The sequence below is a fragment of the Tympanuchus pallidicinctus genome, unplaced genomic scaffold (assembly GCF_026119805.1).
Source record: "Tympanuchus pallidicinctus isolate F22 unplaced genomic scaffold, pur_lepc_1.0 scaffold16, whole genome shotgun sequence".
In the NCBI taxonomy this organism is placed as follows: domain Eukaryota; kingdom Metazoa; phylum Chordata; class Aves; order Galliformes; family Phasianidae; genus Tympanuchus; species Tympanuchus pallidicinctus.
Genome location: NW_026294679.1, coordinates 4902519 through 4928631, shown reverse-complemented (window position 1 = coordinate 4928631; position 26113 = coordinate 4902519). Strand labels below are relative to the sequence as shown.

The window sequence follows — 26113 nt, the reverse complement described above, 5'->3', positions numbered from 1 at the left end:
CATAGCTGGTGTGGATCTGGTAACTACAGAGTCACAGCTCAGGTTGAAAAAGACCTTAAAGATCATCAAGTTCAACCACAACCTAACCATGCTACCCTAACTCTAACAACCCTCCACTAAATCACGTTCCTCAGCACCACCTCCAGATGGATCTGAAATCGTTCAGTGATGGTGACTGAACCAGTATCGCCTGACAGTCCCTGCAGCTCCCAGGTTACACGGCTGGCTGTATTACACCAAGCATGTGGCTATTCCCATAGATAAGGGCTGATTCTATAAACATTGATTTTTCTTATGCACACCTACCAACAACGTATACATGAACTCACCAGTCATTTGGGACAGGAACTAGAGAAAATACAAATATTCAATAATAGCATACAAACCAATTGTGTGTTTTCTCAAAGGAAGGGGAGGTGTCCTTTAGCAACAACTTGTAGATTTGACATTTAGCTTTGTTTCTTGAAAAAAATTGCTTTTTTTTTTTTCTTTTTGGTGAATTGAGACACGCATGGGAGGCAGATCTTGTTTAAGAAGCACAAACATTTGAAGTGCTGTCTCCAATGGCAGTCACGCACCTGTGTTTTCTAAGCTGCTGCCACTCTCATGACTGTACTGCTTACATGATGTCAGTATGGAGCTCCTTCCACACAATGTTCCACGATAGTGGTAAGAAAGAGCTTTTCTGAATGGCACTTGGAGTTCAATGCCTCCATCTGATACATATAGCAGACAGGTTCAATAAAGCCCCTCCAGCGTATAACTCTTGAGCAATAATCATGCAGTAAAATTGATTGTTTCCCTAATGCAGTGCTGATGTTTGCTTTGTAACTATGTGCAATATTAATAGCTACGAAGGCTTTCCTGAAGCACTTGCCTTCAACAGCCATAGAAAGACGGATAATTAAAAGCACTCAGATGTGAATTAGTTTGATTTAGTGCGGTCAGCCTGCATTTTTCTTAAAATAAAGTTGATTAGGATTCAATCCTAAGGTAGTTAAACTAACCTTCAGCAAAAGTAGGCTAAAGCAACACAAAGATCATGGAATCATAGGATGGCCTGGGTCAAAAAGGACCACAATGATAATCTAGTTTCAACCCCCTGCTATATGCAGTCACCAACCACCAGGCTGCCCAGAACCATATCCAGCCTCCAGGGATGGGGCATCCACAACCTCTCAGTTTCGGGACCAGGTGGCTCCGAGCTTGCCGTGGGGATGGGGTGAAAATGTTGTTTTGTCACCTGTGTTCCATGCCAGCAATCTGCAGTCCCACATAGCCACTATTCTGCCTGCTCATTGAGCTGGACTGGTTCTGGGGATCAAGGAGGAGAGCTGATGTACTGCGTAGAGCCTGACCGGCTGAGGCAGAGTGCCACCCTGGGTTATTTGCGTTAACAATAGGCAGTAGAGTTTAAAACAACATTGATGCCTGAACGCGTGGAACTCCTGTTACACGCACCCTGCAGGAAATGTTCAAACACTGCAAATCCTTTACACAAACATTATGTAAACACGCCAAGCTCGGTGCCGACATGGGAGGTCTCGGATGGAGCTGCCCGTCTCACAAACTAGCAGCAGTTATTAGGAACAGCAGCTGCTACCAGCACCTCGCTATTTTGGGGGCGTCCATCTTTTCGGGAGTGCAGTGTTCCATCCGAAGTCACACTATGACTCCTCGTATGAGCTGTACTCTTCCCTGAGGGGGGGGGGGGAGAGAGAGAGAGAGAGAATTTCGCAGCGGGCAAAGAGTTAATTTCTTTCAGCTGAGGCTTGGAGCGGAGGACTGCAATAAACGAGGCAGAAGCAGCGCTTCTCACTTCTCTTCCAGCCCGTCCAACAGCCTCGGGGCGCTCTCCTTGAGGCGGGGCATCGATCTCGGGAAATCCCCAGGAACCCCCCCGGCCCCCGCGCGGGGAGACACCGCGTGAGTCACCGAGACCCTCCCCCCGCGCTGCTGCCCGCCTCTATCGCGGCGTCGGCGCCGTCAGCTGGCGGCAGCACCGCTCCTCGCCGCCCGCGCAGCCCGGCGTGAGGATGGAGGGACGCGGACCGCACCTCGAGGGGCTCCGAGCGGCGGCCACGCTCCTTCGGATCGAGAGGGAGAGCTGCCGGACGGCGGCGTGAGGCGGCCGAGCCGCCCCGGGTGCTCCCCACCCCAAGCGGGGAATGAGAGGCGGCGGCGGCGCGGGGCTGCCGGAGTCCGCCGGGACGCACCATGCGGGAGCTGGCGATCGAGATCGGCATACGGGTGCTGCTTTTCGGGGTCTTCGTGTGAGTAGCGGCCGGGCAGCGGGAGGGGGTAACAACACCAGCGGGTATCTCCGGTAGTGCCTCAACTTTACTTCCTCGCAGCCGGGAGGCGGAGGGGGCGAGGGGTTGGCAGCCCTTCAGCGCCGGGTAACAGCCGTCAGCCGCCCCGCAGCCGCTGTTGGAGCTTTGGGCGAGGGGAGATGTTGCTGTTCTCGTGGACAAAGTGAGGGGAAGTGGTGTGTCTGCGAGGGGGGTTTAGTCCCTGGAGGTACGGGAACACTGCTGACCCGGGATGATGCGCTGCAGGAGATTTTTAGAGAATTATGTTCCTTATGTTTTGTGGGAGAAGTGTGCAAAAATCAACCTGCCAAAAAAACAACAAAAAAAACCCCAACAACAAAAACCCAACAAAACAAACCCTCTACCATACTGCTGCTGTCGCTTTGACGATTATAGTTGCATTCACGTCTCGGCAGCGGGAGAGCTCTGGTTGGCCCGGGGCAGGCTCCTGTCGTGGAGAGCCGCCGCCTGGAGCTGAGTGAGGTGTGTGTAATAGGGCTAGAAAGGCACTGCCGCACACTGCTACGTGGGAACACAAGTCATGACTAGTATTGGTCTAACATTGAATGTGGAGTTTGGTGGCCCTGCATGTGGCAGGGGGGCTGGAAATTCATGATCCTTGAGGTCCCTTCCAACCCTGGCCATTCTCTGATGACAGTCTGCTTGCTGAAAGAGCAGAAAGCAGTTTGGTGTTATTTTGCTCACTGCCCTTTCAGAGCTATACCCGTTTCTTTATTTATTTATTTTTTTTTTTCCTGACAGTTCTCCATGCATTGGAGCAGTGAGATGTTCAGTGCTGTTGCCTGTTTGCCTGCTTAGCAGTGGGTTCAGATTGTCACAGACGAGTACAGCAGGAGTGGGGCATCTGTTAAAGCGCAGCACTGACTTACAGCTGCAATGCTGGCATGCTTTGATCTGATTCCTTTCTGAGTCTCATGATTAATGAATAACTTGCCCACTTCGCTACTAGTTGAATTGCTCCTTGTTGCTCATTTCTCTCTGATCTTCTTTTTTGCATCAGTATATTTGCAATGTTTCTAATCAGTGTCATCCTCTTTTTCTAGGAAAGACTTTCTTTCAATAACCTGAGAGGTACCTTTGATACCTTTCAATTCATTTGCGTCTTTACCTTAAAAGTAGTCCTGCTCCCTTCAGCAGAACTCTAATCTGGAATGTGTGTGATTACAGGATGGGAGCAGACCTTAGGATGCAATGCCACATCAGGGTCATGCCTTTTGTTTTTGTAATTCAGCACTTATTTTGTAATTTTTGCTGTTCTTTATGCAGTTGTTTTAAAATAACTGAATGGGTGGCTGAAGGAAATGCTTTTGGTGGAGTCACTGCAATGCCGAATGGCTGAAGCCTGTGGAAGCAATTATCATGTTTCCTTGTGGCTCAACTCCTGCCTGCTTGGAATTCTGCAGAATAATTTAGACGTTGTAATAGGTCATTAGGAGCATTAATTGACATCTAAAACTAAACATTCCCATCCGGGTTGGCATTTAGTGTCATGAAGAACTGCACTTTATTTGTTGGCAGTGATTGCAAGAATATAAACTCTAAGTAAACAGAACCAATGACTTTTATAGTGAAATAATTTTAACATTAAGTATATTTTTGTTGTTGAAATTGCTACTGCTATTTGGTATTTCCCTCAGCTTTTCAAAGAGGCACTTATCCTTTGAAACCCCTTTGTGTTTGTTGTTTTCTGTGGCTTTGTAGACAACAAGAGATGCATTTTTATGGAGTTCTGAGTTCATTGAAATATCTTTTCAAGAACGAACAAATACAGATGAAGTTGGAAGCCTTGGGGCTGGGACCCAGGCAACAGCAGCGTAAGCTCTGCTGCAGAAACTGTTTCTAGGAATGAAAAGGCTGTGTGGTTCTGTCCTCCCTTGGAAAGGAGTGGCATTAGCGCCAGTGAGTTGAGGCCAGGTCTGAGATGCTAACAGTGGCATTGGTGATTGCTGACCAGGAATTGGGCTGAAGGGAATTAGTTCATCCTGAGAAGATGTTGATCACTTTGGTCGCTGCAAACCAGTGCTGGAAGTCTGAGCTTGAAGAGAATGGTTCCATAGTTATGGGGTGGTCATGTAAGCCATATGTGCTTCCCAGATGTCTCTAGTTTCAACCTACTGACTAATATAACTCAGAACGATACATTGGCATATTTTGTACTATAAAAAGGAACAGGTGTATATTATGTGTTATAGCTTTACTTGGTGATAAATGCGATTTCTTAAAAATGGAGGTGTCAAAACTTATGCTGATTTCTGAAAGCAAATGTATTGCCAGTTTGAATGTATTTTGCAGCAACAACAGCCATATTTTCTATCCTTGAGGCTGGCAACTTTTTTTTCTTTCCCCAGAAGCTAAAATTACCAACTTTGCTCGTGTCACTTGGTGCAAAAAAAACCCAGTACTTCTCATTGATGTTCCCTTCTGTCACAAGAATGTACAGCATTACAAGTTATGCATGTTTTTGGTGGTTGTGTGTTTGTTTGGGTGAGTTCAGCGGGCTTTAATGATAACAACTGACTCAGTTCTACGCATTGTGTTCTTAGTAATTGTGAAGTGTTCACTTAGCAATTAAAGACTGGCTTAGGTATTGAAATTAAGCAGCTCAAGCTTCTGTGCATTAAAAGAGATCTTTACTGAAGGGCATTTTATCCCTCAGGATTTACTACTGTTGAAGAAGAGATTAGTTAGGAGAGATTTATTTGAGGACCTACAGCTGCCTAAGATTCAGAAGCGTAATTTAAAAACAACTGGTTGCAGTCAAAAATGTACTTGATGCCTACTTGGCTGGGAGGGTAACTAGATGTTGAGTTCCCTCCAGCAAAGCAGCTCTCCAGCCATAAGTCACAAACCGCAGAGAAATCAGCAATATTTCTGTTCCGCCCTACAGCTTTTCCTCGTTCCTCAAGATGAGCAAATTCCTGTTTAGTTCCCAAGATACTCAGCCTTGCACCTTTTGACTGAACTGAACTGTTCCTAATGAGCATAGATGGTCTGCTGCATACTGGACAAAGAAAATCCTCGCAGTGTAATTCAACCAGTTATTACTTTATGCAGTTTCACATATTTTTCAGTCAAGCTTTAATCAATGATCATTTCATATTTTTTGTTTTAGATTGTTGTTTGTTCAGAAGTATCTGAGAGTACATAACTGGATTTTTGAAAGAGATTTTTTTTCATGTAAGGCATGGGAAATAGAAGTGGTCTATTGACTATAACAAATGTTACAAATACTGTGTTTATAGGAGAAAAAAACACAACACAGTAGTTTAAAGAATGATATATGATCTTGCATCCTTGTTTTCTTTGTTTTGTATCTATTCCTGTGACTTAGAGCACTTTATGATGCTTGACTAATGCTAAACCACATTAAATGTGATCAGTTTTTCTGTTCCATGCAGATGATGGCATTATTGAATGTCTGAAGAAAGCAAATTGTTTTGACTGACTTGATTGTATTAAGATGACTGAAGAAAATATTTGTGAGCCAGCACAAGGAGCAATGTCCTTAAAGTGATGTTCATCTTCTCTAAAATTAAGGAACACACTGAGTGGTAGCTCTGTGTAAGCCTTAAATTGCCAGTAAAGCTGCTTCTGTTTGAGTTGTTCGCTTTTAGTTATCTTCTACAAGGAAAACTCTTTCAGTCGTTTCAAGACCACGATGTTGTCCTAATAGGAAGATGAAAGAATTTGTGTGTCTTGTGGTGTATTTAGTGCAGTGACTTCTGGTGTCAACAGCATATTGCTTATGTTTCATGAGCTGTCTAAATGATGAAAAAGTCTTCCAAGGACTGCTTCATCAAACTGCAAGCTATTCAGTGAGTGTGATGTGATTAAAATATAAATGTCATTCAAAGTAATTGGATGTCTTCCCTCCAGCACAGTTTCATTAATAGACTCCCTTGGGGCAGTGTGTTTATCTGCAGGCTGATATGTGAATTTACACACACGTGAGTGTGCAGTGCTAACTAATACTGATGTCTTTTGCATGTGTGCTTTGTTCAGACTCTGGCTTAAGTAAATGCAAACTGATACAGTGTATGTTGGATCTCTTCAATTGTGGTTTTAATTGAGTTATGAATGTGCGTGAAATGCTTTAGGCTGGGAGGCACTTTCAAGCAGCTTTCTTTGTCATGGGTGGGCATCTGGATAAGTTCCCTTCAGAAATGACACTGTGTATTGTCTTGTTAACACAGACAAAAAATCAATTAGCTGAGGCAGTTCACAGTGCTGCCTTCCTATTTTCCTGCAGTTGGGGTTTGCCTTTTCTATGTAATTTCTGTTGAGTTATGGAGCATAGACTAAGCTGGAACCACTGAGCACTTGGAGGTAGCATAAGCAGAACGGTACCGAGAAGCAAAACACCAGGCTGTGACATCAAGACGTTTCCTCACGTTGACACAAACTGCACAAATCAGTTGGACCAAGAATGCAAAGGGTGCTTCAAGGGTAGGATCTATAGGGGAGCATTTCAAAGAGAAATTGGTATTTGGCCACATGAGCTTGTTAGCCTGTTTGAGTCCTATTTTTTTGACCTTAAGATTTGACTTGGTTTAGAACCTGGTTTTTGATCTCGAGTCATGGACTTCTCTGTACCTTAATGTCTCTTCTGTGAAGGGAGAATAATACTTTTTTCTGACCCTTGGTTCATTTAGGTGATAAATTCTTTATTGAAATGCATGTGGACAGTAGCCAGACCCACTGAGCAGTGAATTTTCTTGGAGCCTTTTCAGAGTTAGTTTCGCAAGTAGTAATGATGATAGGAAGTGAGAGCATCCACACGCTTGATTACTGCCTGTTTAAAAATAGGCACTCTACTGTAAACCATAATTGAAATCATGCTAAAGTGAGGGAATCAGTAGCCCAGGCTGAGCTCTCCTTCACTGAGTCTGGTTAATGCGCAGTTAAGGGAGAGACTGGCTTTAAAAAAAGACCTTAGCTTCTCTGGTGCCTGTGATCTGAGAGCATATATCAAAGGTTGCACATGGAGCTTCAGAGGCTGCATATGGAGCTTGAGCAGCAAGCAACAGGCTTGTTCTGTGCTCAGCAGAGTTTGGGATGCCTTTGAAGCCATGGGAGAATTAGAATGCCATGGAGCTTCTTTAACTCACTGATACACCACAAAGTAACCTGATTTTTTTTTTTTTTTTAAAGCTTCTCTCAGCTATGTCTCCTTGAGAAGGTTATAGTAAAACAAAAGTTCATAGGTACCCGTTGTGCCTCATGTACTACAAAGCACACAATGCAATGGCTGTGTGCCTGTCCCAATATAAATGAAATATCACCAAGCTAACAGAGACAATTGCGGTTTGGTCCTCACAGAGCTGAAGCTTCTGTTTGCATTGTTTTCTTACTTATTGAAGCTAGAGTAGTATTGTACTGACTTTGGTTTAAAAAAAAAAAAAGTTATTCAGGAAAAAAATGTACCCATAACATGGCTTTGTTGGGTTGTTGTTTTTTTTTTTGCTCTTTTTTTTGTGTACAGACTTCTGTCAGTTCAAAAGATAAACGAAAGATATACAAAACAATTTCAATACTTTTTTTACTGATTATGCCCTTGAGTTTGTTTGTCTTACCTGAGTTCCAGGGAGCAAAATGGGATTTAATGTCAAGAATTCTAATTTTCCTGTGAATAGGGCAGGGTTCACAGTTTTGCCCATGGCTAAACTCTCACATGAATCCATGCTGAAAAAAGGTATTTCCTTAAATGCCAAAGCATCTGCTCCAGATTTTTGGGGAGTAACTGGTGACTGTGTGTCTTCACAATGAATCCTATGTACTCATTGGCTTTGGCACTTCACTCTCAGCCTTAGTTGAGGACTTTTTATAGCTAGAATTTTACTAAACCTGATGTGGTTCCTGTAAGGGAAAGCTTTCTTTAAAAAATGGAATTTTATACTTTAATCTAAGCACAGTCAAGCTGTACTTTCCATGAAAGCCACTGCTGTAAGGAATAGAGATATGCTGCAGTCTTGTTGCTGAGAATGTGCTTGTGCATGGTTTGGAGTTACCGTGCCACATCTTTGGTCTCCCAGTCTGGTGATGGTTTTGAAAAGTCAGTGCTCAGAAGCAGTTGGTAGAAATCACTGACAGTGTATTAAAGACTAGATTTAGTGTATTTCCTGTGGGCTTTTTTTCTTTCCTATAGTGAGCACTCTCCTGATGCTGAACGGATGTTTTGAGTACAGTATCTGTATTGCAAGGACTGATGGATCCAAAGAAAGTAAAGGCAACACATGCATCCTTTTTAAAGTATTGGGTGTGATGGGCTGATAAACATCAGGGATTTACTTCTTGAATGACTAAAGAAAGACTCAATGGTTTCTGAATGAGAATAACAGCTTTATATATGATCCAATTGGATTATCCTCATAGAATAAACAAAATTGTCATCAAGTGTGGCACTTGAAATAAACTTTTTATAATTTCTCAACTTTTTAAGGTATTTTAATTCATGTTTTTCCTTCTCCTTGTAAATTTAAGATTGTTATATTTAGTCATTACAGTGCAAGAAAATCTGTGACTAATCTATGGGATTCTGAAGAAAACCAGATCAGGAAAACTGCGCAGTTGTGAACTAAATTGCTGCAGTCCCTGTGTATTCTCTTAATTTGTAATGCAGAAAAATAAATTGTTTTTGGCCTTTACTATTACTAAATATCTCCCTAGTTTAAATACTGCTGACTTTAATTAAACAGTTAAAATTGAGTAAGTGTGATGTTGGGTGCTTTTTTTTTTTTTTTTTTTTTTTTTTTTGTTGGTGGTGGGGTTTTTCGTGGTGTTTTTTTTGTTTGTTTGTTTTGAGGTGGAGGTTAGCATAACAGGATTTGCAACTGGCTATTTCGTAAGAAGTGGCTGATAACTTATGCAAGTAAATTTGTAAGGATCAGGGAGGATTGAGATGATAGGAGGGTATAGAGAACTTTTTTTCTTGGGTGGACGTGGGTGGGGAAAAGGTGGAAATAATTGAGCTGTTGAGTCTAGAAATGACAGTAATTTCCTCCTTTAAGAGGCTGCTGTAGAGACATGTAAAGAGAGCAAACTGCTTTTCTTGTTCTTGGGGAACTTAAAGAAAGGAATGATGCAAGGAAACTTAGGTGGAGTGTGGAGATGTACAACCCAATTCTAAGGACATCTGAGTGCTGGAATGGATTACCTGAGGCACATGTGGAATCTGCACCACAGGAAACTTTTAAGAGTGACTTATTCTAAAATACACCAGGAGTGGTTGGTTGGTTTTTAATCTGAATTTGAAACTATGTTACTGGAAGGAGATAGATTTGATGGTCTTGTAGGCTGACATGAAGTAATAACTTAGCAGACTGCTACTTGTTCTGCCTGAGCATCTGTCCCAGCATGTGGGAGAAGTTGAGACATTAATGCAATGTTTCGTTTTTGGCTCATGCTGATGGGCAGAGAGGGGAATGGTATTATTAATACCAAGTTACCTGGAGAATACTTCGGCAGAGATAGAGCAGAAGCTGATGATCCCTCATGGCTGGTGTGCATTGCCATGTCAGATACCTTATTCTAAAGATTCTGCACCGATAAGACTGTGAGGAAAATGAAATCGTAGATTACATGAAATATTTCACATGCAATCATGCATTTCAACGTTTTACTGTATTTTGAGTCAGATGTTTTACTGCTGACCTCAGAATTGATAACGGAGGACTGACTGTCAGCTCAGAAATATGTCAGCTTTGAAGGATTTGTGGCACCCTACCAAGTATTGTGAAACCTTACAAACTGAAAACAGCATGGAGAACATCATTTGATACAAAGTATTATATATTTTCATTAGCTGCTCATTTCCCCTAATGGGAGAACAGATCTAAAAGCCTGACTGAACTCTCATGGGCAACGTAGAAGGTGTTAATAATTTTATTCTTCTCGTATATCCAAGGTGCTTTATAGGAGTGTAGCTCTTGCTATTGGACTTCAGTAATTGTCACAAAATGCTAAAAGTGATGTTCATATTCCTTGTTAATATATCTTTTTTGGATCATTATTAGTGCTAGTGTCTGGAACATGTAATTATTCATACAAGTGTTTTTGGAGTGAGTGAGTTTACTACAGTTGGATTTAATTTTGATTTTTGAATATGGTTAGGCAGGTCTTTTTTCTTTTTTTTCCCTTGGACAATAATGAAGTCATTGCATAAAACAACTTGAAAGGAAAAATGGGAACAAAATGATTTGTAAATTCGCATTAAGTTTAGTGAATATCTTGGCCCGGAAAGTATCTCTTGAATTATCCTGATGTGTTTCATTTTATAATCTGCATTTTTAAAAATAAGATTAACGGGGTTTGATAGATTCCCAAACGAAACAATCTGTTGTGGTTAAAATGATCTGTTCTTGCTTGACCAGGAATTGCTATAACACTGAGATAATTGTCTGAGGAACTGCTGAGAGTTGTTTGGCTAAAAAGCATTTGAGATGATAAAATCAATCATTAAAATGAATGGAAAGCAAAATTTTGACCGTCTGCAGTGTATTTTGATTCATTACTCAGATATTGGCTTGGGTGATTTTTTTTAACCTGTAATATGAATTGTACTCTTCCATTATTTACAACAGTGTACCACTGCGGGCTTTGAAACTTCTGCTGGCTTTGTCAGTGTTTGAGCTACTAAAGGTTTTTCTTTTTCTCTCCACATCTCCCCAAAAACACACGCAAACACATGACTTCTGTGAAATAGCTTTTTTAATAGGAAATACTTAATAAAAATATCGTAGGAGGGAACAATTAATACCCTAAATTGTGCTTTCATTAACAAAAAAAAAAAAAAACAAAAAAAAAGATAAGCAAAGAAAAGAGTATGCAATAGTTTTCACTTTGGTGTCTATACCACTGTAAGGCTGTATCACTGTTGATTGTATTGCAAGTTGCAGTACTGCAGCTCTACTGCATTGACTTAAGTGTAGTGCATTGTCAATAAGGAGCTGCTGTAACTTGCTTGCCTTGTGCTTGATCTGTATCCCTGTTGCTGTGGGAGCAGGGATCACAAGAACTGAGCTGCTTTTTCACCTCAGAAACTGCTAAATGCTAGACCTTCTCTTTTTTTTTTTTTTTCAGAGGTTTTTTTTTTTTTTTTTTTCCTGTAGTATTCTTCTGAACGGGAAGAAAAAAGAGGCAAAGATCACTTTCCACGTTATGTGAAAGAAAACTTTAAAATATAAAAACAGCCTTAATATGCCAAAGTGACTCATTTTATAGTGCTTTCTTCCCGCTTCAACGTAACCTCTTGTCTCTTCTGTTCAAAGCTGCAATGCAGCATGACCAACTATTCCCAGTTTCTTTCACTGTGCTCATTTCCAAATATTCCACTTCTCTAAGGAAGAAATGATGGCAAAAAAGGTTGTATCTGAGCTGGTTAAGTATTCTAACTCCCTGATGCCCAACTTTTTCCTAAGCATGGAAGGTTTCCAGACTTCATTTCTTCGTTCTGGCAATAATGCTCAGCTGTGTTTAAGGCTAAACATGCAGGCAGCAGACGGGCAAGGAGATTGTGGAGACTGGAAGCTCTCTCTGTTTGGTTCTGCTGGTGGCCTGTGGTGTTTATGTAATCCTTTCTCTTACTTTGTAGGCTTAGTGTGCCTGAGTTAATGTCACAAGGGAAATGTCCAGACGTAGTTCAAATGCTATGGTAGAGAAAACAGTAGAGGTATAATTTAGGGACTAAGGAAATTAACATTAGATTCTTATACTCCAGGCTATTCTCTTTTCAGTGTTGTGAAAGAATTGCTGGCTCACTATTTTGTATTTTCTAAGAGCACTTACATATAATTTATATGTAGTCTCATAAGCAATGAGACTCCTGTCATTTAATTCATATCATTTCTTGAATTTGGGCTAAGCTTGGGAGAGAAAATTTGAGCAGAAGTATTGGGTCTGGTTTTAATCCATTTCTTCCTTATATTCAGTTTGGGTGCACGTAGCTCAAGTCATGCTGCAGCAGACGTGGGCCTGATCCCAGTTGGTGAAGCCTGAGTAAATACAGCCTCAAATAGCACATCAGAGAAGGGTCCAGCATCTCAAAAATACTTAGAAACACCGTTATCTTGTTAGGCACATTGTTGAAGAGCTCATCTCACACTGTAGTTGGTTTTGTTGGCCAAATTATAGTGAAGTTTGCTTTGACTGGGGTCCCATGCTAGCTGCAAGGAGAACAGAAAGCAGGCTGGCCTTTTGGCTTTGGAAGGAGGTAGCACCCAGACGTACATCTGCTAAATCAATGGGTATATGAAGCAAATCTATGCTTTGTTAGTATGATTAAAGAAAAATGCTGGAAACTCTTTCATCATCATATCTGGAAAATACGACAGCCATGATTTCATACATCTATATCTGTTATATTAATCTGCATCAGGATTTATTTTAAATCCCTTACTCAAAATGATTTCTCATGTCTAGAGGGCTAATGTGGGCATATGTGCTAATTAAACATAACATTGCAATTGCTAATTTAAAATATTCAGAAATCTTTTCCATCAGGTGATAGTGACTCATCCAAAGCCAAACCTACCCTGGAGAAAATATTCTCTACTCGCCATTAAATAAAAACAAGATGTAAAATGCTTTTAAAATTATTATTATTTTTTTCTTATATTTCTTTACACCTAATTTTACTGGATTAATGTCTGCCCATTTTCCTCCTTATTCCTTCAATTCAGTTCTTAAGTGCTTTCTAATTTAATGCTTCTGCTGATTTCTGTTACTTGTGGGCAAGTCTTGCTGGCTTGTTTTTGTGTTTTAAATGAAACACAGTTTTCAAATGCATTACTAGAGACGTACTGTTTCAGGAATGTTATTAGGCTGACACTGTTCTTCATTTGGGATATCTGTAAGAATATTAGGACTGCAAATCATTGTTTTGCTAGGAGGAGAATAATAAAGGCAATTTCTCAGGGGTATGAGAAGATCACTCATTCACTAGACAAATGCCACAGGAGGAGGCATTTGCTCACCTTAATAGCATCTATTGTAATCTACAAATTAAGCTGCTAAAATAAGGAATATAAGGTATGCACTGTTTGGAGACACTTAAGGTCAGGCTGGATGGAGCTCTGAGCACCTGATGGAGCTGTAGGTGTCCCTGCTCATTGCAGAGGAGTTGGACCAGATGGCCTTTAAAGGTCCCTTCCAACTCTAAGGATTCTTGTTACACTAGCTGTATTCACTTTCTGACAATACTTAGTCTTTGTGAATGCTACTTTACAAACAAAACAGAGGGTTTCTTGCAAGTATTAGGAAGGCAGCAGATCCTCCCACTTCTGTAGCAACAAAGACTGCCACTGAATTATTTTTATGGCATTTCTGGTGCATATTGTCTACCCTGTATACTGCAGGACATTGAAACCCAATAAAGCTTCATATTAGGATTATAGAATGTTAATCAAAAGTGACAGGTGCATATACTGTATGGCCTTGTATTGGGAAGTACAGAATGGCGTTTTAGTGCTCAAAAAGGTAATGTGAAACTTACCTTTTATTGGTAGAGCTGCTTCCTTATTGCTTCTCAGTGCAAGTGTAAATTGCTGAAAATGGCTCAGTGCAGTTACAATATGACGGGTAACATAACAGGTTTCCATCAAAGTTTATGAAGAATCAATAAAAACATTAATTTTGTTTCCCAAGTATATACACTAATGCATGTAAGCAGCAGTATTTGATTTTGCACTCCAGCCACAGACTGTGTCAAGCTTTTAATATTTTCTCTTTCTTTGGAAGAGTCCACTAAAAAGTTCTAATTTTTCTTTAATAATATCGAGAAGGAACAAGAGTGGTTATTCTCAGGGTGTTTTTTGGGAGGGGGATTTGGGGAGATTTTTTTTTTTTTTTTTTTTTTTTTTTTCTTCAAGATAACAAGATACAAATGTTTTTCCAGCTACTAGTGTGTGTCAGGTAAGAGCAGATCAGTTAAAATCTCAGGTCCAGATGTGAGCAGACAATGTGCAAAAGCAGCATTCAGAGTGATACACCCAACTAGTGTAAACAGTGACAGCTTTCTGTTCAACCTAGGTTGTGTACTTGTACTCCCTGCAGGAATTCCTTCACAGCTGTTGTGCCCTATGCTGTGCTGTACTTCATGGCACTTCTTTAGCGACTTTGGGGCTGCAGTTTAGTTTCAGTGAGTTTCATTTGTGAGAATGTTTCAATGAGTTATGTATTGTGCATATACTACTGTAATTAGGAGAAGCTGTACGGAGCCCTCCCAACTTCTGTCTTGCTGATGCCACTTGCAGCTGTGCAGCTTTAACTTCAGGACAACTGATTGCACGATTTAAGTTGGCATGTACATGGTAAAAGCTTTTATTACTGGATCTGAGACATGTTTTGGGAAATGTTCTCAGAGAAAAGCATTCATGAAAGGAAGTCTGTGATGCGGCTCAAGCAGCACAATCGTTGCTAATTTGTTTTGTGGGGGAGTTTGGAAATGATGGTCAGACCCAAATTCATTTTCACAAGTCCTTGACTGTGATTTATAAGGGGAGTTGATGAACACCCTGCACCTTTGCTTCTCTGCTTGCTCAGATGACAAACGGGATTTAAAAAAAAAAAAAAAAAAAAAAAATTAGGATCAGATCTGCTTGTCAGAGAACTGGTAATCAGTTATCTGATATCAAAGTCCTGATATCCGAGTACCAGCGTCGTGTTTGTTCTCTTCCCATGCTTTATCATGCCTACAATATAATCCTAATGGTGGGCCCATCTATCCTGTTCTTGTTGGTATATTGGGAACATTTGTGCTGCAACATTTAAAGGTTTCTACATTACCAGCTTTGCCAATGCAGTGCTGCTTATTGATCTGACTGTTCTTAGCAACTTCCAAATGTCATTACTTTTTGTGGATGGTAGCTGCTACAGGAGGCATTTGAAGTGCTAAGGTAAGGTGCTAAGCAATAGTTTGCCTTTATGGGAGATGAAGAGCATGGTGGAAGCACAGATCATAGGTTTGATTCACACAGGGCGTTCAATGTTTGATTCATTCACTACCACTGAATTGTACCTTGATCAGTCTGTGGTGTGGTACTTGCATAGAAATTATCTTACAGGGCTATATGTTAAATGAAAATCTGGGTAGTGTAATTTGAAAGTGCGCTTGTGTCCTTAGAAAAAAAGGCAATTTTTATTTAGTGTAGTCTTTTAGGCAGTAAGCTGGGATGCCCAAAGCAACTTCAGGCACTTGGGTATGTGTTCATCACTGAGGTTTTTCATCTTATTACCATTGGTTTCTCTTACTTTCCTTTGAAAGTGACATTAAAAGGCTCTTGAAGTTAATGGAAGTTCTTTATGCCTTCAGTATATGCTATCAGACCGACCTATTCAAAACCATGTTTAATAAACTGTTAAAAATGCTGAGTAAATATGTAAATGTGCAGAAAATGTAAAGGCAGGAAGCTAATAGTGCATTTTTATCTACTTAGGCAACTTACGAAGCTTCCTATGTATACCTGCTACCAGTGAGCACTATATCATTGAGTTTCTAATTTCAGCTATAACAGAAAATGTCTAGAAATTAGCTTTCTTTATCCAAAGGCCACATCCATTTCTAACAACATCTAATCATTTAAACAAGCTTGTGTTAGCTTATGAATAGTAATAGACTGAACTTCTGGTTAGATTGAAGGAACATAAATCACTAAGTGTCAGGCAGCTTAGAAACTAGTATGTCCTCATGATTGTTTAATAGAGTACAAAGGGAATTGCCTTCAAGCTAGTGGAAATCTTGTACCCAGTCGCCCATCCACAGTGCTTCAAATAAAGAGGAGAATTGTTCTCATATGAATTTTGGTTATAAAAATTTAATTAGCAGCTGAGTTCATTCTGAGGATGGAAAAAGTGATTTCTTTTGATGTAGTCACTTTCCTTTGACTGTTTACTTTTAATTTCTGTATTGCTCACACAGACATAATATGCCACCTTCTATATCTATATTTTTTTCAGCTTCAATTTTGATTTATTTTGAACTATTATAGATTTTGAACTATTTTTTACACAGCTACAACATTTTTGTTTGTTTGCATGTTTCTGCATAATATTTGACTACTTTTCTTGGAAGACAATTGATAATACAAGTAAGAGAAAAAAGTGGATACATAATCAAATTCAGTAGGCGATGGATTAAAAAACTGCTACTACTAAATAAGATGACAATTGTAATAACTATTACTGACATTGGTAGATTCATTGAGGTTAATCTTTTTCTCAGAAGATTACAGGGATAATATATGATAATTAGAAAATCAGTACTCAATTGGAATCAAATGCTAAAAAGATGAAAATGTGAAAAATAGCATGTGTATTATTTTGCTTTTAAAGAAATGATGTATTTTCAGGGTCATTATCATTCCTCTGAGAATGATGACATCAGAGAAACAAAAAATAATCAATTTACTTTATTTTGAATTTTCTTACAGAATTAGGAGAAAACAAGAAAGGACAAAGAGAAAAGAACATTTAACTCATTTAACATCTGCTCACAGTATCAAGTGTCATCATGTCAAAATAATTAAATCCCTGGTCTAATGTGACACTGGTTTTTGGAAATACTGAGATCACCTTGAAGCCTGAATGTTTGTGTGTTGTTTATTCTTCACATTTTGAAGAAATGCTTTGAGGTCCAGATACATCAAAGGACGTTTTTCTGCTTCCAGGCTTTTCATGGCATATCCATCGGCTCTGAGATCTATTTCAAAACAGACATTAGACCAGCAGATGGCTTGGAGAGTATGTCAGAAAAGATGCAACGATCTGAAAGATGTAGTCATAGGATTGTAGAATCATAGTTTGGGTTGGAGAGGACTTTAAAAGTTGTCCGGTTCTCATGTCCTTTCCACCTTCCACTGGATCAGATTGGTTAAAACCCTGTGCAACCTGACCATAAGCACTTCCAGGGATGGGGCACCCACAGCTTCTGGGCAGCCTATGCCAGTGCCTCAGCACCCTCCTAGTAAAGATTTTTTTCTTATCTCAATTCTAAATCTATCTTCTTTTAGTTTAAAAACATTTTCTTGTCTATTACTGCACACCCTGGTGAAGAATGTCTCTCCATTTTTCTTGTAGGTCCAATTTAAGTATTGGAATGCCAATAGATAATTTCTTTTTTTTCTTTAGGCTAAATAACTTCAGTACCTTCAGCCTGCCTTGTAAGGCTGGAGACTGTCTCCTGTCTTTGGACCTGCTGTAAAATATCCATTGGTATTGGTGGACCCAGAACTGAATGCAGAGCTGCAGATGGGGTTTCATGAGAGCAAAGTAGAAGCAGAGAATCACCTCCCTCACCCTCTGATCATTTTTCTTAAAAGAGCAAAGATCTTCATCAAAATGCAGCCCATGATATGATTGGCTTTCTGGGCTGCAAGTGTACACTGCTGGCTTGTATTGGTGGATGAAATACTGAACACCTCCAAGTCCTTCCCTGCAAAGTAATCCATTTATCACTCAGTGTACAGATGTTTGGGGATTGCCTTGACCTTGCACTTGGCCCTGTTGAATTTCACATGGTTTGCAGAGGCCTGCTTCTGAAACTTGTCAAGGTCCTTCTGGGTGACATTTCTTCCCACTTAAGTGTTATCTGCACCACGAACTTAGTACTTCCTGAGGTATACTCAATCCTGCCATATATGTAATGACTGACGATATTAAATGGTTCTGGTCCCAATGTGGACCCTTGAAGGACATCACTCATCACTGCTCTCTACCTAGACATCAAACTGTTGACCACAGCTCTTTGAATGTGGCTTCCAGCCAACCGGTTTCTTTTCATCATACAGCTTAGAGACAAGATTGTTGTGTGGGACTGCATTAAAGGCCTTCCACAGGTTGAGGCAGATGACTTTGCTTCCTCTTTTCTTGTCCACCAGTGCTGTTACCATTGCAGTTTGAAATGCCCTTTGTCTTTGGTAACTGGTACGTAATTTCTTCAGTGTAAAACATCTGCTGCACGTGATTTTTCTACTTCCACCATACTTTGCACACTTGTCCCACAGGAATATAATGGGATAATGGAACTTCTTTAAAGTTGTAGAATATAGACTTTTAAAAACCATTTTCCTGTATCAATGAAGGTTTTAAAAAGCATTGATGTAGGATAGGAGTGTATTATAAAATTAATTAATGCACGCTATATCGTAATTAATGCAAGGTAAGGTTTTAAATGATCATAAGTTTTCTGTTTTTTTTTTTCCTAATTTTTTCATTTCTAATTTTTAAAAAAATATATATGTATCTTCAATTGTTATTTTCAGTTTTACAGAATTTTTGGATCCATTCCAGCGGGTTATCCAGCCGGAAGAGATCTGGCTGTATAAAAATCCTTTGGTGCAATCAGACAACATACCTACTCGTCTTATGTTTGTAAGTACTGCATTTCATGATCGTTTGATAGCTGTAAACTAAATCCACTACTGTTTGATAAGCAGTGAGAAACCTTTCATAAGAACAGTTTTTTCCTTTAATTCTAATGACCATTATTTTCTAAAACAGGAATGTCCTGACTAGCTAAATATGGTGAATTGTGGAGAGTGTCTAAAAACCAGTAATACCAGATTGATGGAATTTAGGAATGTTGAGTCTTAAGATTAAGATTTAAACTAGTGTTAAGTAGAGAGATTCTAGAGAAACAATTAGAGAAGCTTTTAGAATTAGCTGGTTGTGTGACCTCACTAAACCTCGTTATTAGGTTAAGTGCTCTTATTAGGTTAAGTGCTTGAATTTTGGAATCCAATTTGCTTTAGGCGTATTAGGCACTGAGTTATTTGTTTCCAAATACTGTGGACAAAACCTTTGTTTTGGCATCTGCTAACAGTCCTGAGGTACCAGGAGTGCATTAAATGCACAATATTGCTGCTACTGTTCTTCTGGTGCCCCCCAGCGTGGCTCATGCTGACATGCAGACTGACTGACTGATTTCTACTGTTGGTCTGGTTATCAAAATTCATGAGTTTGGTAAGTTTCACTAGCAATATTGATTAACTATCAAATAGGCTATGTATAAGAGAGTAGTAAGATAGACCAGTGAATAAATGCTAAGAAATTAGGGGATATAGTTTGGCTATTAAAACAACCAGGTCTGTCTGGAAAAGCTTCTTCAGTCCACATTTTTCAGGACGGGGCATGGCAGATGAGGTCAAATCCTAGCATCCTTGTGTTTAAATGATTTCAGTAAAGCCAGGGTTTTACTGTTCAGACGAAGTACCTGAATTCAGAATAAACACAAATCAGGTATGTAACTTGCCTTTTTATTTATTTATTTTTTAAGCCTTCAGTTATGGAATGTGTTAATTAAACATGTTTCCTGTTTATGAGGCAACAATGTATTTCGGCCTTCTAAGACAGTGGCTGAAGACCAGATTTTAGGTTCACTGACTTATTTATATTGCACTGAGAATCAGCTCCATTAAGTACTTTTTCAGCCTAGAGGGATGAATTATTGTTATTTTTTCTGGAATGGAAGACACCTGTTTAAAACAACAGCAACCAAAATGAAACATGAAATCATTGTGCTATGAAAAGACAGATTCCGAGTTTAATTTTGCTATTTTCTCTTAGGCTGAGTATTACCTTGCTGCGTGGTTTGTCTGATCTCTGTTTATAACTAAAGGCTTTAAGGAGCAAAAGTGAATTACTGTACAAGAGATTTCTTTGGTGATGAAACTATTTTTGAAACTGGTTGGAGTAATTATTAGTCCTTTCTCTGTACTCTAAGCAGATCCACTGGGAAGCATAATTCTGAGATGTAAGCATAGCACTTAGGCTTGTCACCAGCTTCACACAGAGCCAGCTCTTGGTGTACTTTATGGCAGCTGGAACTTCCAGGGATCTGTGTCAGTAACTTTTCTGAAATCTGTGTTCTTTCTTTCTGGCTCAGACCACAGCAGTATCTCAGTGAACAGCTTCTTAAAACAAGAACCACAGAACACTTCTATATGGTTTGCACTTCTTTCATTAATTAAAGAAGAAGAAAGAAGAAAAGTCCAACCATAACAGTGATCACAAGCTCTCATTATGTATGGAATTTATTGCTACTAGTGTTATACTCCAGCATTAAAATATATTGCTATGGCTTAACAGAAGGCAATTTCTTAGATCTTATTTATGAACTTATGTTTTTTTTTTTAATATGCTCAGAGCTTTGCATTTAAGATAAATGTTGTGAATACTCTAAATTCTGATACTTACCAATCAGAGGTCAGCTTCATCATCAGGCAAGTCATGAGAACTTGAAGACCTGAGCCTTGTTCTGTCTGTGTAGTATTGAATATTCCTTGTCTTGTAAAGTGCAAGGTACTGGTAACTACTCTTGATGCATGGAAGTATGAGGAAGCCCCTGCCTCAGAGTGTCTTCAGCCAGAAGGAAATGAAGTGCTTATATTTATATTAAAAACACTTGCCATTCTTTAACTTAAGCAAGAACATGGAAGGTGCTCTATGCTTTTGGCTTCCCTTCTTCCCAGTGAAAGTGCTTTCTGTTTTCACCGCTCTCCAGATACAAGGCTTGGAGCCTCTGCCTTATCCACCTTCATCTGACCTTGCATCAGCTCTGGTTTGTTCCAGGACCCTGTTGGGAAAATGTAAATGCGTCACCAGGAAAATGAGAAAAAAAACGGATGGCCTGCCTCTTATTCTTCTTTTCCTTTCCATCCTTTGATGATACAGGCTTTGCAGATAGCTTGCAAAGTGCTGGCAAGAGAAAGGAAAGAACAGCAAAAGAAAATGCACAGTAGGACTGAATAGGAAAATAGGTCTGAGCCTAATGCTTTGACCAGCGTGACAAATGCCAGTGTCTTATGATTTCCACTGTCCATCTCCAAACTACCATCCTGTATTGGTGCACCACTTTCTTCTTGCTACACTGCAGTAGTCCTAAGGCAAAAGAACTCGCTGGATTTTCATGTAGAATGAGGCTCACACCACAGCTCTGTATCCCATGGGGGATAGTACTGGAGTAGTATGAAATGTCAGGCACAGCAGTCACATTTGGTACTATCCAGTCACAACTTTCTATGCAGTTTGCCAAGAGTGGTGTGCGAGATTCCCTTGAAAAGTGGGATTTCTTCTGCCATGCTGTTCTCAGGAGGGCTCTGAGAAGGCCACTGAAAAATCCTATGAGATCCTGAAGCAAAACAGTATTGTATATCACTGCTGTTCCATGTGCAAATGATGCAGTATGTGGAAGTGGGTTTTATCGAAGTAGATGGAATGCTTCTCCGTGGGATGTAACTGTAGCGTATCTTTGGCTCGCTGGGATGAATAACGAATGAGATGGATGGGCTTTTTGTCTGTGGTTCAGCAAAGCGAGGAAATGTGTCAGAATATTTCACTGCTAGAAAATAAAACCTTACAGAAATGTATCTGAGGTTAGTGTTACTCATCAGGCTGCTCCTAAATCTGTTATGGATATGAGCCATACAGAATCATTTTACAAAATAAAGGAAAAGGAATCCTTTTGGTAAGCCAAAACTTTGTGCACATTTTGTTGCAGAACAGGAAAAAACAACAACAACAACAAAAAACCCTTCAGCTAATGCTTTTGTGCTAGGAACAGCATCTAGTTCTTTATCTCTCTACAAGATCCATATGCTTGTAAAATATGGGGAATTCTGTAGTTTTACTAGATTTCCAAAGACTGATTGTGAAGTGTCTTGAAACAAGTTGCTACTTGAATTCTATTCTTCGCTGACTTTTTGCTGCTCCAGCTTGTTCCAAAGATTTCTAAGTCCATTAAGCCACATCTACAGGCCTGTCAGCCTGTCTGTATTATGACGTGTTCTTCAACAATGAAATGGGGATATTTTTCTTCTTTTCTTTCCTGGTGGCAGTCCTTACTTTTTTGAGTAAAACTAACAATTCTAGGATCTGCTTTAATAATTTTTGTTTTACTCCTTGCCTCTGAAAGCAGATATTGAGCTATTGCTGAGTGTAGGAAGAAATGAATGTTTCTGAAGTAGCATAACTTAGGTTAAAGCTCCCTTCTGTCTCCAGGCTGTGTGAGTTTCAAGTGAAAATTATGTTGGTTTTTTTTTTTCTTGCGAAAATATGTGGCTTTCTTTCTAAATGTAAAAAAAAAAAAAAAAAAAAATTGCATGGCTCACAGTCTTAGATAATGTTCTGCAGATGCAGGTGAGGGGAATCTTGTCCAAGATTCGCTACCAAAGTAATAAATGCTGAGTGCTGAGTATGAATCAACATGAAAAGTGTAAGATGAGGATTAGGATTAATCTGTATCATAAAAGGAAGAAAGGAATTGCAGATCTTTGATTGTGTTCTGAATCAATGTCTCTGTTTTATATTTCAGTGGGGAAGGAAGTTGTGGTTCAGTCTCAGTGAAGACAGGATAATTTTAGTTGGGCTTTGGTTCCCCCCCAAGTGCCACGTACAACTTACTTTTTGCCTTATTTAAAAGTGTCATTTTCACTTTCCTATAAGTGCTAGAAGGTTTTAGAAGGACCTTGATTTGCTTTTAAAGAAATGTGATTGTGAAGAGGTTTGTAGATTTCAGACAGGAATTTTGCCTACCAGGCTGTCTTTTGCCTCTGTGGTTGAAGGTCTGAGACACAAATCATGAAAGGGCTAGCTAGAAACAAAGTCAGGGTTTAAATGGGAAGCTACTAATGATAAATTCCTTGGTATTATAGTTGAGAGAAACTGGTTTGTGTTCCTAGAGAAAGCTGGGATGGGAGGATAGCCTGTAATGTATTAGCACTGCACTGAGTGGGATGCTTTAGAGTTAACCGACACGTTTAATGTCAGTCATCAACTATAGTCCAAATTGTTCTGTGCTGATGGAGATGCTCTTCAGAAAATCAAATACGGTGTTGGATTGCATAGGGTCTTGTGGAGAGCACAGACTGGTTGAACTGCCTCCTGAAGCAATACTTAGTGTGGAAGAACATGCAGGTTCTCTATGGATCAGAGTGTTAATTAAGGGGAATTCAGAGAATTGAGAGTTGGTTGCTTTTTTCATTTATGAAGCTAACACTTTAAATGTAGCTCCAGGCAATTGCAAATCAATTATAGCTCAAAATCTTATTACAGTTTTAATGTATTCGTTGTCCTGTAGTTGCAAAGACGAATCATCCCACTTTGCTTGAGGTCAAGAGTTTGATGATCATTCAGCCTTCCTGCTTAAATGGAGCTAACTGGAACTAATTACTAGTCAGTTGGACTGAAAAGTAATCGATGCTTACACACAATATTTGTTACCTCTTACAGGCAATTTCATTCTTAACGCCACTGGCAGTCATTTTTGTGGTGAAAATAATCCGGCGGACGGACAAGACTGAGATTAAGGAGGCTTTCTTAGGTAACGTATGTCATATTTCAAGATGGAAGTTGTGTGATGTTCCTCAGAGATCAATTCCAGTTGTAGTTTGAGTCATGAAGAAAGCCTGTCTCCATTGCAGTCCATTACAGTAGGTTTCAATGCAGCTGTAGCTGCAAACCTCGTTGCAATCTCTGATTTTTTTTGTATGCTTCTAAATGTGTGGATTCTGTGCTTTTCTTACAAAGCCTAGCTAGCAAAGACCAGAATTTTATCAGCTTGTTCTTTCTCCAGGTGCTTTAGCACAAGTGTGAGAAGATCCTACTTTTGATTTGGTTTCCAACAGTCATTTGTAGTAAATTCTGAAATGACTTATAGTGATGTTTTACTGTCAAGTCTATTGAGCTGAAATAAGCTTGAATAACAAATCATGTATGGTAACAGTGCTGAGTTTCACTTTCTGTGGTGTGTGAAGAAAAGGAGCTTTGGATTAATTTCTTCATCATTTTTTTCTCACTTTTTTAGAAGAGGCTTTTGTTTGTTGTTTTTTTTTTCCTTCTGTTGTTGTCTTCTGTTATGATTCCCTCTATAGAACCCCTGAGAAATCTCTGTTCTCAGGTCCATGTTCTCTGCTATTCTCACTTTAAGGAAGCACCAACCTTGATGGTTCTGCAAGGTATCCCTGTTCAACGAGTGCCATAGATGTAGAGCTCCTTGTGGCTTAATTATGCTCAAGTGTACTGAACATTGATTTGATTCAGTGTTTTCATTCACCAAATTTGATGCATCTGGTGATGTGAGGCTGATAGGAAGATTCTTTAATTGATAGCCTTGCTAATTTGTACTGAGATCTAGCACATAACATCCATAATGAATGAACAAGAAATCCCTCAAAAGGTGAATTTCTTTAGGAATGAATGGTTAAAAGGATGTGAAAATGCTTTGCTCATCATGTGGGTTAGTATAAGAAAGATAATCCAATGTACTGAGGCTAAGCAGCAGTTAGCTTCCTGCTATAGGTGCCATTAATCTTTTCTCTTGAAGTGCCTTCTTGACACAGTTGTGCACCTTATGGGTGGGCAGTGTGAATTTTTCCTGAAGTAAATAAAGTGAGGGTAGATGTAATTTTTTTTTTACCAGCTTCACACAGACATCTGATGATTAGATTGCCATTGTAAATGATATGCAACAATGGAAGAAGTCTGGTTCATTCAGACATGTCATAAACAATGGCTTAATGAAAAGACATGAAAACATGTCTTGGATAGCAGGTGTCTGTGCATTTACCCATTTTTAAAATAGAGGATGTGCTGTGACAAAGCTGTTCATATGCATTTGATTTTTTGGCATTTTGCATGTTTCTCATGATATGTGATCACTATAAATAACCAAGAGAAAACCAATTAAGAGGAAAAAGAGCATGGGCCTAAGTAGTCACTGTGAGCATAGGTGCTGCAAGTGGAAGACTGTTTAGAACAGTCATGTGTTTTTATTTATGTATACATAACTTTAGAAGAGGTATATACAGGAATTCTTTACCAAAAGAGCATAAGATTTTAATTTGGTAAATTACAAAAGTGATAAACACAGGATTGATTCTCTAATTATTGTTACTAATTGATGGTTTGTGTCTGTGCAGATGGCATGATAGGAAAATCAGGTTTTGAAGAATAAAAGCAGAACAAAGAAAGTGATTCTTTGGGGTCTACCCTAAGTATGGGTAATTCAGAAAAAATACAGTTGGCTTCAGAGCTCATTCAGTTTTCAGTTCACTGATGGTTTCAGTCTGTAAATCAAATGCTGGAATGCTACAGTATATAGCTTGGTATTTATGTTGCTATTGTTCTGTTGTGTTTTGTTTTTTTTCATTCTGTTTTGTAGCTGTTTCCTTGGCTCTAGCTCTGAATGGAGTCTGCACAAATACTATTAAATTAATAGTGGGAAGGTAAGTCTTGTCATATTATAAATGATGGCTTTAACTTTTAAAGAAACTAAGAAAGAGTTGTCAGGTACAATACATCTTAATAAAAATATAACTGCTGCTCCAAAGCATATCGAGTTAGCAGGGGCCTCTGGAAAACTGTCCTTGCCCTGGTACAGGTATTGTATAACTTTATTATGTGACATCCAACTGTGATGGGAATGTGTACCCTTGTGTTGTGTTATTTGTTTGATCAATTGGTGGATCCAGACAAATGAGGAGTCTGAAAGGAAAGATGTGAGGATACACCAGTTCATTAGGTTGGTAACGCAGAAGGGTCACAGTATGTGGGAGTTTACATGCTAGTGCCACTAGTCTGCTGGAACAGAAATCAATTGAGCCTCGACCACTGCCTGCATTTTATATGAAGTATTCTGAAGTATTCTGCTCAGTGTGGTAACAGCAGAGCTTAGAGCTGAGCAGTGAGCACGTTCCTTGGTAGGCCATTCTTTAAGTGTAAATTTGAATGAAGGAATAAAAAAAAAAACAGTAGCAAGCAAATTTTCTGGAAAATAATTTTCAAGTAGTTTT

At 39.4% G+C, this 26113-nt stretch overlaps 1 protein-coding gene across 1 annotated transcript in view; it reads left to right on the top strand.

The window, feature by feature from the left end:
• The first annotated feature begins 1810 nt into the window (after positions 1–1810).
• PLPP4 (phospholipid phosphatase 4) overlaps positions 1811–26113 on the top strand; it is a 45872-nt gene continuing 21569 nt past the window's right edge. The window contains exons 1-4 of the mRNA XM_052676622.1: positions 1811–2273; positions 18587–18695; positions 23553–23643; positions 25483–25546. Of these exons, the coding sequence (XP_052532582.1) occupies positions 2218–2273; positions 18587–18695; positions 23553–23643; positions 25483–25546 (320 nt within the window). The 5' untranslated portion in view covers positions 1811–2217. The remainder of the gene's footprint in view (positions 2274–18586; positions 18696–23552; positions 23644–25482; positions 25547–26113) is intronic.